This window comes from Pteropus vampyrus, unplaced genomic scaffold, assembly GCF_000151845.1.
Source record: "Pteropus vampyrus isolate Shadow unplaced genomic scaffold, Pvam_2.0 Scaffold96, whole genome shotgun sequence".
Classification (NCBI taxonomy): domain Eukaryota; kingdom Metazoa; phylum Chordata; class Mammalia; order Chiroptera; family Pteropodidae; genus Pteropus; species Pteropus vampyrus.
Window position 1 is genome coordinate 1,576,593 of NW_011888877.1, and position 12,580 is coordinate 1,589,172.

The window sequence follows — 12,580 nt, forward strand, 5'->3', positions numbered from 1 at the left end:
CTTAAAGAACAAAGTTGGGGGTATCATGCTACCTGATACCAAAATATAGAAAAAAAGGTATAGTAATCAAAGAAGCATGGCACTGGCATAAAAACAGACACATAGAGCAATACAGCAGGATAGAGTACCCAGAAATAATATCATACCTATATGGTCAACTAATCTATAACAAAGGAGGGAGTAATATACAATGGGATAAAGACAGTCTCCTCAATAAATTGTGTGGGGAAAACTGGACAGACACATGCAAAAAAATGAAGCTAGACCACTTTCTTTCACCACATATAAGAATAGACTCTAAATGGATTAAAGGCTTTAAGAACTGAAACCATAAAACTAGAAGAAAACAGTAAACTCTGGCATCGCTTAGTAATATTTTTTTGGCTGTGTCTCCTTGGGCAAGGGAAACAAAAAAACAAATGGAACTACATCAAACTAAAGGTTCTGCACAGCAAAGGAAACCATCAGCAAAACAAAAAGACTTCCTACTGGATAGGACAAGATACTTGCCAATGATACACCTGATAAGGGGTTAATAACTAAAATACGTAAAGAACATACAACTTAACACTAAAAAAAAAAAAAATCAAATTATAAAATGGGCAGTGGACCTGAATAGACATTTCTCTGAAGGGGACATACAGATAGATGGTCTATAGACATATGAAAAGATGCTCAGCATCACTAAAAACCAGAGAAATGTAAATTAAAACCACATCGAGATATTACTTTACACCTGTCAGAATGGCTGTCGTCAGTAAATCAGCAAACAAGTGTTGGCGAGGATGTTTAGAAAAAGGAACCCTTTTGTACTGTTAATGATATTGCAAATTGGTGCAGCCGCTATGGAAAACAGTGTGGAGAGGTTCCTCAGAAAAATAAAAATAAAACTAGCATATGACTCAGCTGTCTTGCTTCTGGCTTTTTAGCCAAAGAAATCCAAAACACTAATGCAAAAAGGTATATGAACTCTTATGTTCATTGCAGCATTATTTACAGTAGCCAAAATGTGGAAGCAACATAAGATCATCAGTAGAGGAATGGATAAAGAAGAGGTGTACATGTATACAGTGGAATATAACTTGGCCATAAAAAAGAATGAAATCATTTGCAACAATATGGATGGACCTAAGTGAAATAAGTCAGGCAGAGAAGGACAAATACTGTATGATTTCACTTGTATGTGGAATCTAAAGGACAAAAGAAAGAACAAACAATGAAAACAGACTCATAGATACAGAGAACAAACTAGTAATTGCCAGATGAGGGGGGTTGAGAACTGGATTGGGCATGAAAAAGGTGGTGGGATAAAGTATAAATTGGTATAAATGTCTGACCATTATGCTGTACTCCTGAAACTAATATAAAATAATATTGATGTCAACTCTAATTTAAAAATAAAAGTTAAAAAAAAAACTTTAGTTAATTCATGCGTTTAAAAAGCACTTAGTTCCTTTTCTTTTGATGTTTTGTTATACAGAGTCAGTTTGATGATAATTTAACATCAGAAGTTAGGCCTCAGTTTACTTAAAGAATAGACATACATACCCTTATCATAAGACAGAGTTGAAATGGCGTGTTTTTTCTTAATTGCTAGAATTCCCTACCAATGAGGGGGGAAAAAACCTTAAATTAATCAAAGATTTGACTTTAATAGAATTCACACCTTATCCACCTTCAGAGTTTGTCACCCTTGACAATTCAAATTGGGAACCAATCTCTCAAAATGATGTATTACGGGTTTTGCCATCACAAGCCTTTGATACTATGGTCATCATCATAATACAAAATGTGAGGCAAGGAGCACGACTTTGCCAATGGCCCTGGGTGTTCATTGAGTTGCCTCAACAACGATCCGTCGGTACTATTCCTCCATTCCCTTCTCTCAGTAGGAGTATCTGCACCCACGTTTAACTTACTCTAGACGAGGCTTCCTTCTCATGTGATCAGGGACCTCGTGGGCTCCAGATGCTGGACAGGTGGTTTTCAACTGTCACCAAAATTTAGAACGCTTGGCGCCAGGCAGTCTATCAGTGGATCGTTCCTCCACTAATAAGAGTACTCTCGTTCCGGTAATGTAAGAGGGAAGAACAGGGCAACTCTTCAAGATTGGCTCCATTAGAAGTTAGGGAATACAAACCAACAGAATCAAAAAAGGAGAATCATAGTGAGTTACAGTAAGCAAGTTTTTTGTTGTACAAAGCAGCTTCTGCCATAGCGAAATTAGCCCTTCCAGAGGACCACGTCATTTGTCCTGTAATAGAGGCAGCACCTAAGGCATGCAGGTCAATAGAAGATACAGAGATGGTTTGTCACCTAAGAACTTGCCTATGAATTATGGCCCCTTTTTGACTGACGCAGCGTTAACATGTTAGAGTAGGAGTATGACCTGATATTTGATTAGATGTATAATTAGATTTTTGATATTCATGAGAGGTTAATAAGAGGAGCTTGGTTCCTATATGAATGTGTCAGATCATTAGCTACAAATCAGTTGATTATATTGTGGTTCTTAGGGCAACTTCTTTATGTAACCCATTGAGGTTCACTAGTAGCTTTTTAAGCATTCTGCCCTGGAGAAGAATAATCTAATACATTCTGTATAGATTAAAATCTAGAAAAGATAGTATCTGGAATATTTTCTGTGTTCAAAGGAGGTTTCATAATGTCTAGTACTTAACAGAATGATTAGACGGGCCTTAGTTCTACCTCTAAAAAAAAAGATGATTTACTTCATGGCACCAGAAGGGACGGAAGAGGTTTTTGTTGTACAAAGAATGGAAGCAGTATCTGCTCAAAAGAGTTGAAAAGGCATGGAAGATTAAGTAATTGCTTATTTGTCTGTAAACTAATGGAAGGAATGAAAAACTAGTTGAGCATATGTGTGTCTTATTAGTGACGGAAAACTTTTCAGTTTTGTGTTTTAAATTGGGTTTTTAAGTGAAAGGAAGAAAAATCTTGGTACATGTAGGTGGGAAAACTTCCAGATGTAAAAACAATTTAAGAAAAAGCTAATTTGATTATTAGAGATGGTAAGCGTGGAACTCTTAAAAGAAACTATGTTTTAAGTCATAATGTGTTGTCAAGACGAGTATTTGTGTTTTTCCCCCAAAACTCAGTATAAGTGATCAAGTTCTCTCCTCTTCTCTCTCACATTCTTTCATAAAGAGAACTAGATAAAGAATATCATAAGAGATTGCATCACTTAAGGGTGGCAGTCTTCACATCATAAAGTTCTTTTTATTTCTGTATTTTCTCTCTTTATTCCACCTAGTAATAAATATCCCAGTGAATGATTCTTATTAGAGAAATAAGTAATAATCATTGTTGAAAGCATGTAATTGTAGTATGCAGCAGTGTTAAATGTTTATGGTTTGCTTTCTTTTTATAGAACACAAAGTGATTATAGTGGGACTGGATAATGCAGGGAAAACCACCATTCTTTATCAATTGTAAGTATGGGTGTTCATTTAAACAGTTTTCATTATTTTAGTTATTGGAACTAATTTTGTATAATTAGTAAGATATTATAACTCACCTCGGCGGCTTGTGGCTAGTTAATAAAACTAGGAGATGAAACAAACAAAAAATGCTGTCACGATATATTGGAAAAACTTAAACATATTGTTTTGTATTTTAGCAAACACAAAATTTATGAAAAAGTGAATAAGATAAATTGTTCTGTTTGCTAAAGCCTTCACAAACACTTGTCTTTTTCTGGCCTTGAAAAAAAAAGAATTAATATTAAACTAAAATAAATAAAGCACATATTATAGTGGTGGAGTGAGGTAATAGAGTGCATTTCACTTAGTTATTCTTACACTGGGATTCATGTCAATAGATTGTTATCTATAGTGAGCTGTTGCTACTCTCCTAACAGCTCTGGAATTGTTTAACATAGCCAGACTTGTCAGATCAAAAGAAATGAAGATCACTCCTAAAACTATTGCTTTGGTAGCTTGCAACAAGGAGAGGCTTGAGACTTTTTAGAAAAATACATTAATACTTTAAGGAAATTTTAACAACCCATCAGTCCACTTGTCAGAGTATCTCCCATTTTCCTTTTAGTGCCAGTGAAATGATCCCTGTCAAACAATGAAAGTTGATCTATGCCCAAGCATTTTAACAAATAGTTATTTATTTACAGTGTATCATCATATGACTCCTATCTCTTCCCACCACATCCTAAGTATATCAGCTGACAGCCCTCCAGAAATACTTCACTTGAGGAGGACTTAATATATTTTTCAGCTACTTATGGCTTGCTGCTTCAGAGTTGAATAACTATTTTGGCCATTATGTATTTAAATTGACTTAGCCTTTAAACATCAAATATAAACATTTTAGGAACCTGTCACTGTCGTTGAAATAATTTTTTCACATAGCTTCAGAAATACATATAAAACACAAAAGAGAGTTGCAAACTTCTTCCAGCACACTACTGACATGTTATAAACAAATACATATTGGTTGAATAAATTACTGTAGATAAATGAATGATTATTATAATGCATGTGATGGGAGCATCAGTGTTCCAAATATGTTTAGAATTCATTCTAATTAAAATTTTCATTTGCCCATAGCCTTATCTTTTTAAGACTGTATATAAAGTTAATAGGCATGAACTGATTTTTATGGCTTAGACAAGTCTCAGTTTTCTCATAGTCTTCAGAGTTATAGATAGCCTACTATTCCATGGTTGCTGCTTGGCAAGTATTGATGTCACAGTCACCTAGAAACTTGCTCTTTCAGGATGGAGCTTTGGTTCTGCTGTAACTGATAACAGGGCATGGCAGTATTGGAATTTTGGCCACAGAAATGCTAACCCACACCGCAGGGCTCCCTGCTATCTAGATCAAGCCTGTAGTTTATCCTATTAAAAGAACAACAACAACAAAAATCTTCCTTCAGGCGTTGTTCTTATCTAGATATATGTTTGCACAAATGTTCTATAAGGTTCTAGCTCCAATGCCAATGGTTAACCATCATTGCACAAATAAGGAAGATTGATTCCTATTAAAAACATAGAGATTAAAACTTACTTCAGGTTCTCAAGATTTACAGAAGAGTTTTTATGATGTCTGTCTTTCAACAGCTTGATGAATGAAGTGGTTCATACCTCTCCAACCATAGGAAGCAATGTTGAAGAAATAGTTGTGAAGAACACTCATTTTCTCATGTGGGATATTGGTGGTCAAGAGTCTCTGCGGTCATCCTGGAACACATATTACTCAAACACAGAGGTATATTGAAGTTCCTACTAAAGTCAATTTTAATAAAAAGAACCAGAGAGTGGTAAGCCCACAAAATAGATAGGCTGAACAGGGGGCATATTGACAGTTGCCCTTTAATAAGATCCTTTTTTGTAAAAAACTTGAGGTTTCCGAATAAAAGAATAAGTAAGTAGAAAGAGGAATGGGAGCTGTTATTGAGTGCTTGCTGGGGGGCAGGCTCTGTCAGTTCCTCCTCACTATAACGCTGCAGCACCCTCGTTGGAGAACTCAGACACGAGGATGAATTATATATAACCTTTCCCAAGATCCCACAACTTTATGAGAGGCCCTGGTTGGGGGAGGAATAAAATACTTTAAGCATGATTTGACATAAGATTTTCAAATAACATGATTCAAAATTTTAGTGAGATTATATTTTAATTAAAAAAGAAATGGATATGTAGGCCGCACCCCAGAGTTCCCTGTCCCTAGTTCATTATTTTACTAATTTCCAGAGCCAACCTGAGTAACAATTCTGGAATGTCTTCTGTTTCTGTTTTTATTTCTTCTTAGAGGCAGATTTAAAAAAAAAAAAAAATGCAGTGCTATTGAGAGAGGTTTATCTTTGAGGATATTAATATATACAATTGCATCCATAATTTTTTTAAACAAAGAATTACACCAATCAATTATTTTTTTGTTAAATGAACCCTCATTGTTTACGTCCATGCCACCCTGAACAAGCCCGATCCCGTCTGATCTTGGAAGCTCAGCAGGATCAGAACTGGTTAGTACTTGGATGAGAGACCACCAAGGAAGACCAGGTGCTGTAGGCATAAAAAATAAAAATAAAAAAATAAGGGATTGTAAACTGACAAGGTCTTTGCAATCAATGAGGTCAACCAAGGGTTGCCTCGCCTAAAAAATAAAAAAATTAAAATTAAAATTAAAAAAAATGAGTGATGCGTGTTGGGAGTGATGGAGAGGAGGTTAGGGGTGTGATACAAGGAATTTTGGGTGAATAAGTTGCCTTTTTAAATCAAAATATATATTCCTCTAGATTCATATTATAATAACATGTATATATCTATATGTATTCTAGGGCAGTATATGACTGGCCAAACCAAGACAGCATGTCATAGATATTCAGCAGTTGTAGTCATACTTAATATTTTTTATTTCCAAGGGAGCATAGGTTGGTGAGTAAATACTATGGTTTGATTATAGGTTAGCTTACTATATATTTCTATAGTAAAATAACATCCCGAAATTAAAATATATTGGAGAGTCAGGGAAGAACAACATTTTATTACATTATGACTAAACGGCATAACTGATGGTACTCTCAAAACTCACAATCAACTGCAAGTATGAAGAGAGGAGTTATCTTCGACAAATAAATCAAATTTGATTCTTGCTGATGCATGTATATTTAGCTTTACGAAAGGATATTATTGAAAATACTGAAACTCTAGAATACTTAGCATGGATCCAAAAAGAGATACACTATTGTTGATGCTATTTGCATGAAATTTTCTTTTAATAAACTTATTTCTATAAGAATAGCAAAATTACTGCAAAGAACCTTTGGCCTTTATTGCAACACATAAGGTTTGCAATCTCAGATTCCAAGCAGAGATCTTGTCCCCGTGGTGTTCCCCTGATGGCTTTGGCCACCCTTGTCATCTTGCTTCTTAAATTCTTTACATTGAGGAGTCATCCAAGAGCTGAAATGTGTCTTATAATATAAGGAGTTACAGATAGTGACTAATTCCTGACACCTTTCATTAACGTACAAGTTCCATATTTTCTGACCATTTTTCTTATATTTATCTCTTCTATTTTCTTTCCTTTTTATTCCTGTTTTTCTCAGTTATATTCAGATTAGTCTTGATTTATTTTACATCACTTCCTCTACTATAATCTTTTACACCTCATTTTTTAATTTTATCTTCTGCATAAGATGTTTCATTTAAGAGCCCTTTCTGACTATATCTTATTTTTCTCATCAAAGATGCTTTTATTTTGAATGTGTGAGACCCACCGTTTTCATATACACAGTTACTAACAATCTTTTCCAGTTCTCTCTGATCTCTCTTTAATTTCACTTGTATCATCTTTAGCATGTTAACACCTAACTATATGTTTCTATTTAGCACATTTTTTCTTACTCTTTTATTATTATTGTTATGTAAAAATGCCTTATTTGATAGTTTTTTAAAAAAATGTGTTTTTCTTTTTCAAACTAGCTCATGTGCTTCTTTCTAATAGGTAGGGGACTATTCAACTTAAAAATTGCCTAAATGAGTGATTATAGAGTATTTTTAAGGTTCAGTGAGTTATGTTAACTGTGACTTTCCTTTTAAAAAATACTTTTTTATTACTTGCATTATAAAATAATAGTATTACAGAATATTATGTATTCAAACGTCACTTTTTTAAAATACAATTGAGCATGGTTTTTATTTATTGAAGTTATGTGTTATTTCCTTACTAACATTTGGATTTTATGGCTTGATATAATTTGATATTAACTCTTTATGATAAAAAATTAGTAGACTCTTTTATTTTATAGAATTGATGATGCCATGTGAAGAACGTATTTCTATCACTTGAGAGTAGTTTTGCAGAAAACTTCAACATCCCATTCAGTTTTCTTTCTTTTTAATTGTCTTCTAGTTCATCATTCTTGTTGTTGATAGCATTGACAGGGAACGACTAGCTATTACGAAAGAAGAATTATACAGAATGTTGGCTCATGAGGTAATTTTTTCCTTTTTTTAAGAAGTTTAGAGAATTTATTAGATAATGGTTTGCAAACCAGGAGATGTAGCCCTCGGTATGAACCGAGAATGTGTTCCAAAATGGAGGGGATAGGACAGGGCTTATGAAAGCTAAAGCTGCAAAGAGCTATTGTAATGAGGTAAATTTTGAAAGCAAACATAAACAATGGAGTAAGGTATCTGTCTATTGGTTTTGCTTTTTTACAAAGATTAATGTGTTCTGCTGTCGGTTATTTTATTAGCAAAGTTTTATATATTCAATTGATGAAAGTCTTGAAGTAAAAAATTTTCATTACTTTTTCAAATTTAAAAAATTCAGCATGTTAATTTATAAAGTGCTACTATCAAAAAGAATTTTCGAAGTTAAACCTACTCGTCTTAAAAAGTCTGATAGATTGAAACAGGAAAGGGGAAAACTTAAGTGTTTTTTCCCCCGAGAGTTTATAATAACTGAAAATTTTTTAGTGAATAATTTGAGATCACTTAATTCTAAATATTTCAGATATACAGAAGAACTTGGATAATAAAACACATTCATGCACCTACCATTCATATTAAATATCTTATGAGATCTCTCCAATCTAAATTTCCTTCCTTTTCCCTCTCAAGGAATCCAAAAAGAATTCCACTATCCTAAAGTAGTGATTAATATTCCTATGAATATTTTTATTTAGGTGTCAGTTATACAGAATATTTTATTCATGTTCATAAAACTTTACATGATGGTTGCATATCTTTCTGTATCTTGGGTTTGGGAGATTTTTTTGCACAATATTTTGATTTATTCATTTTAGTACATATAGCTTTAGTTCAATTGTTTTAATAACTATATAGTATTTCACTGTGTGAATATATCACAGTTGATCTGTTCTTCTATTAATGAAATTTAGGTTATTGCCAATGTTTTGATAGTATAAACAATGCTGCAGTGAACATTAATGAATGAGCTTAGGTTATACAAAGACAAATAAATTATAAGTATTGCCCAGCTCTTACTCTCTGTACTCTCATTTAAATTTTGGAGAAACCATAGTATTTGGCAACATAGTACCGTATTTGTCCATTGGAATATTGTTCATATAGTTTTAAGTCAATATTTAAGGGTCAGGTTTATTTTACTGACCGCTTTGACCCAACAACAGAAAAATAACTTTTAATTATCTAGCTTATGTTTATTAATCTGTTTTTGTTAAAGTGGATTGTTAAATCATGGTTATTTGAGTTAATTTATTTTTGTTTCTGTAAAATTTTTAATTAAATATTAGCACTATAACTGTTCAGTAGGGTACATTTCACCTATCTGCTTCATTAATTTCATTTGAATTGTGATATTTCACATATTAGAAATATTTCATATTGATTGCAGGATTTACGGAAGGCTGCAGTTCTTATCTTTGCAAATAAACAGGATATGAAAGGGTGTATGACAGCAGCTGAAATCTCCAAATACCTCACCCTTAGTTCAATTAAGGATCACCCGTGGCACATTCAGTCCTGCTGTGCTTTAACAGGAGAAGGGTAAGTGCTAATCAGCACAAGGGGAGGTATGACTTCTTTCAAATTCCTTTCAGTTTCTTTAGGCCAATTTGCCAACTTGTTTTCTTCTTTGTTGCTGTTCCTTTCTGGTTTTTAATTAACGATGGTTTTTGCATTGTGCCTCAGGTTTACAAGATTGAAATAATTTGAATCAATTACTATTGTTAAATTACAATTTAACAAAGTTACTGACAAATTTTTTGTAAGTTTTAGTATAAATGGAAAATTTTACCCCAAAAAAGCAATGAGTTTTCAAAATCTACACTTTTTAGTTCATTTCAAAGAAATGGCACATTTTCTGAAAAGGCTTAATTAATCCTAAGCTCCCAGCTTACCACAAGAGCACATCTCCTTTGTAAGGAGTCCTTTTGGGACACTCACTTCTAAACAGTAAATGTGAGGCAAATGTCATTGTAGTATATTCTTCCTTTTTAAGAACTTGAGTTTGGATAAACAGGCCAAGGAGAACCCAGTGTGCTATGTATGGGTTACCCAATTTATTTCCAGGAACTTATTTATGCTCAAATCAACTTGGCCTTCTTAGTTTTTCTCATACTAGAAATAGCTTGTAGTGTAGTGGCTACATGTAGACTTCTTTGACCTATACTTTTAAGATTGGGCCACGAGCATTCCATCCTTGTTTCCTGTCGTCTGAAGTGGTTTCAATGTTAGTTCATCTCAGGGGGATCGAGGAGTATTTGCAATTTTGCTGTCAAAACCGCCAAAGCTGGATCAAGATGAGACTGAAGCAATTTCCTCCATTACTCAATAAGATCATTTTGTCTAAGTGAATCTTCCACTTAAAATTTCTACTTATTTTTATGTTAGCTGAATTTTGTCTCTTAAATGTATAAATAATTATTATAGTACCAACATTTGGGTAAAGCTTAAAAATGTAAATATGCATTCAGTTTTTAACTATAAAGTTTTTTGTTTTGAAAATATTTCTCTTTTGGTTCAGGTTATGCCAAGGTCTAGAGTGGATGACCTCCCGGATTGGTGTGAGATAACTTTTTTGCTCGGAAGAGACTGCTGTATTTATTCTGTGACATGAACATTTTTCCTAGTACCTTTGGCTGCTAAGGCAGCAGCATGTTTAATTTATAACAACACAAACCTCTATGAGCAACACTTGAATCAAGTGCAGCTGAACTGGAACATGAAAGATTTTTTTTCTTAACTTTTTTTTTAATGCACTAATCTTCAGTTGGATGAACACTAATGCATAACTATGTTTTCAGCAACAGAATTTTTCTGGCTGCTTATTCTAATTATCTAATGACTGCCTTGCAAGAAATATTTGTCATATGTTTAATGTTTTCTGAAGTATTGTAATAACTTTAATGACCAGTTTCTTCCATTTCTTGACCAACCTTATCCCTACCAGATAATTACTGGTTTGACAAAGTAGTAGTGGAAATTGTCAGGTACTGCTTGCAAACTAAACCAGCACTAAATATTTGCTCCCTCTATAAACCATTTATCTTTGAACAGACTCATTATAGAGAAAGAAATCTGCCTAAAAGATATAAGGAAGATTAAACATCATGAGAACTGCCTTTAAGTGAGTTAATTTTCCCTACATTATTGCAAGTCATGGAATAATTTTAAGTTACTATTAGCATGGAAATTTAAGTAGGCTTCTTATCTAAAAGAATTAAGTTCACTTCCACCTACAACATGGGATTAGTTTTGGTTAAAAACTAATCAAGATAAAATATTTATTTGAAAGCTCAACTTTGACGGTAAATATTTTGGACGAATCTGGTATTTTAAGAATGTCACGTTATTCGATGCATATATAACTATTGGAAGTTATTAAAACATACCAGCACTTAATATTACAATCAGACATCTGGAACATATTTCACTGTCAATTACAAACAATTTTATTATCAGCATAAAGTTCAGCTATTTCATGCGCAAGGCATATCCCATCTGCTCTAGGGAATAGCTAAAGCAGAAGTATAAACAGTTCATTTTAATTCTTAAAATTTGAAATTGTATTTATAATAGTATTTCTACCACCAGCAGTATATTACTTAAAAAACAATATGGCTTTCCTTAAGTCTGTTTGAGGTTGTAATATAACAGGCTTGAAACAATTGCCTATTGCTTTATAGTTATGCCTCGTGTTCTAAAATCTTTCACTGAAGTATAGGAGACAGCTGAATTTAATCCTAGCTTTTTAGAATATTAGTATGAAACTGAAAACTAATACACTAACAATTTATAAATTAAAAAAGAGAAAAAGTAAATCTATTCAAAGTTTATTGAATAGCATTAAACAGTTGTCTAATACGAACAATAATCTAAATAGTGCATACCTTAAGAGGAGGACAGGTATTGTAATTTTAATTTTCTTTATTTCAAATGTATGATTTTGCTATAATGAAAGGGATAAAATGCATACTTAGGGAATAATACTTTATCATCGCAGTATTTTTTCTTTATTCGGGTCAAAAACAGGATTTAGTGTTCATAATAATATCAGAATACCTATTCAAAAGTGGTATTTTAATTTTAATATTTTTATTGTAAGTTTGTTTAAATTTTGCTTTGTTTTTCAGGTATATTTGATTTATTTTATTTAGCCTAATTAATTTAGTTGAATGTAGTAACATTGTTCTGATTTCTGTTTAGTGGTAGCACACACACCCTAGAACTGAAAAGTGGCCGGAGGAAAGTGTTTTGGGTTTGGGGAACTTGTTGTTTATTAACCTTGTTTTGAACCTTTTTAGTGCATCTGTACCAGGTAGAGGATAAATTTGTTTTTAATATAACCCATAATCAAGAACATGAGAGAAAAGCAGACATAAAGTAATATGGAATGCTGTGTGGTGGTGAGAGAAGGAGGAATTATGAAAATACCATTTACCCAAAACATACTTTGCCAGAATTTCTATCTTGGTTATGTAGTTTAGCCATAAATACTGAGGATAATTCTCTTAACTCTATCCTGAGAAAAAACATGTTAATACTCCTGTTTTATTCTTTGAAATTTGCTTCTATCTGATAAAATTGGCTGGCTCAATTTTTTTTCTGTCA

At 33.0% G+C, this 12,580-nt stretch overlaps 1 protein-coding gene across 2 annotated transcripts in view; it reads left to right on the forward strand.

Moving 5' to 3' along the window:
- ARL5B (ADP ribosylation factor like GTPase 5B) overlaps positions 1-12,566 on the forward strand; it is a 24,854-nt gene extending 12,288 nt beyond the window's left edge. For both annotated transcript variants that reach the window (XM_011364383.2, XM_023533117.1), the window contains exons 2-6: positions 3,392-3,452; positions 5,096-5,243; positions 7,893-7,976; positions 9,363-9,514; positions 10,494-12,566. In XM_011364383.2, the coding sequence (XP_011362685.1) occupies positions 3,392-3,452; positions 5,096-5,243; positions 7,893-7,976; positions 9,363-9,514; positions 10,494-10,542 (494 nt within the window). In that variant the 3' untranslated portion in view covers positions 10,543-12,566. The remainder of the gene's footprint in view (positions 1-3,391; positions 3,453-5,095; positions 5,244-7,892; positions 7,977-9,362; positions 9,515-10,493) is intronic.
- The last annotated feature ends 14 nt before the right edge of the window (positions 12,567-12,580 follow it).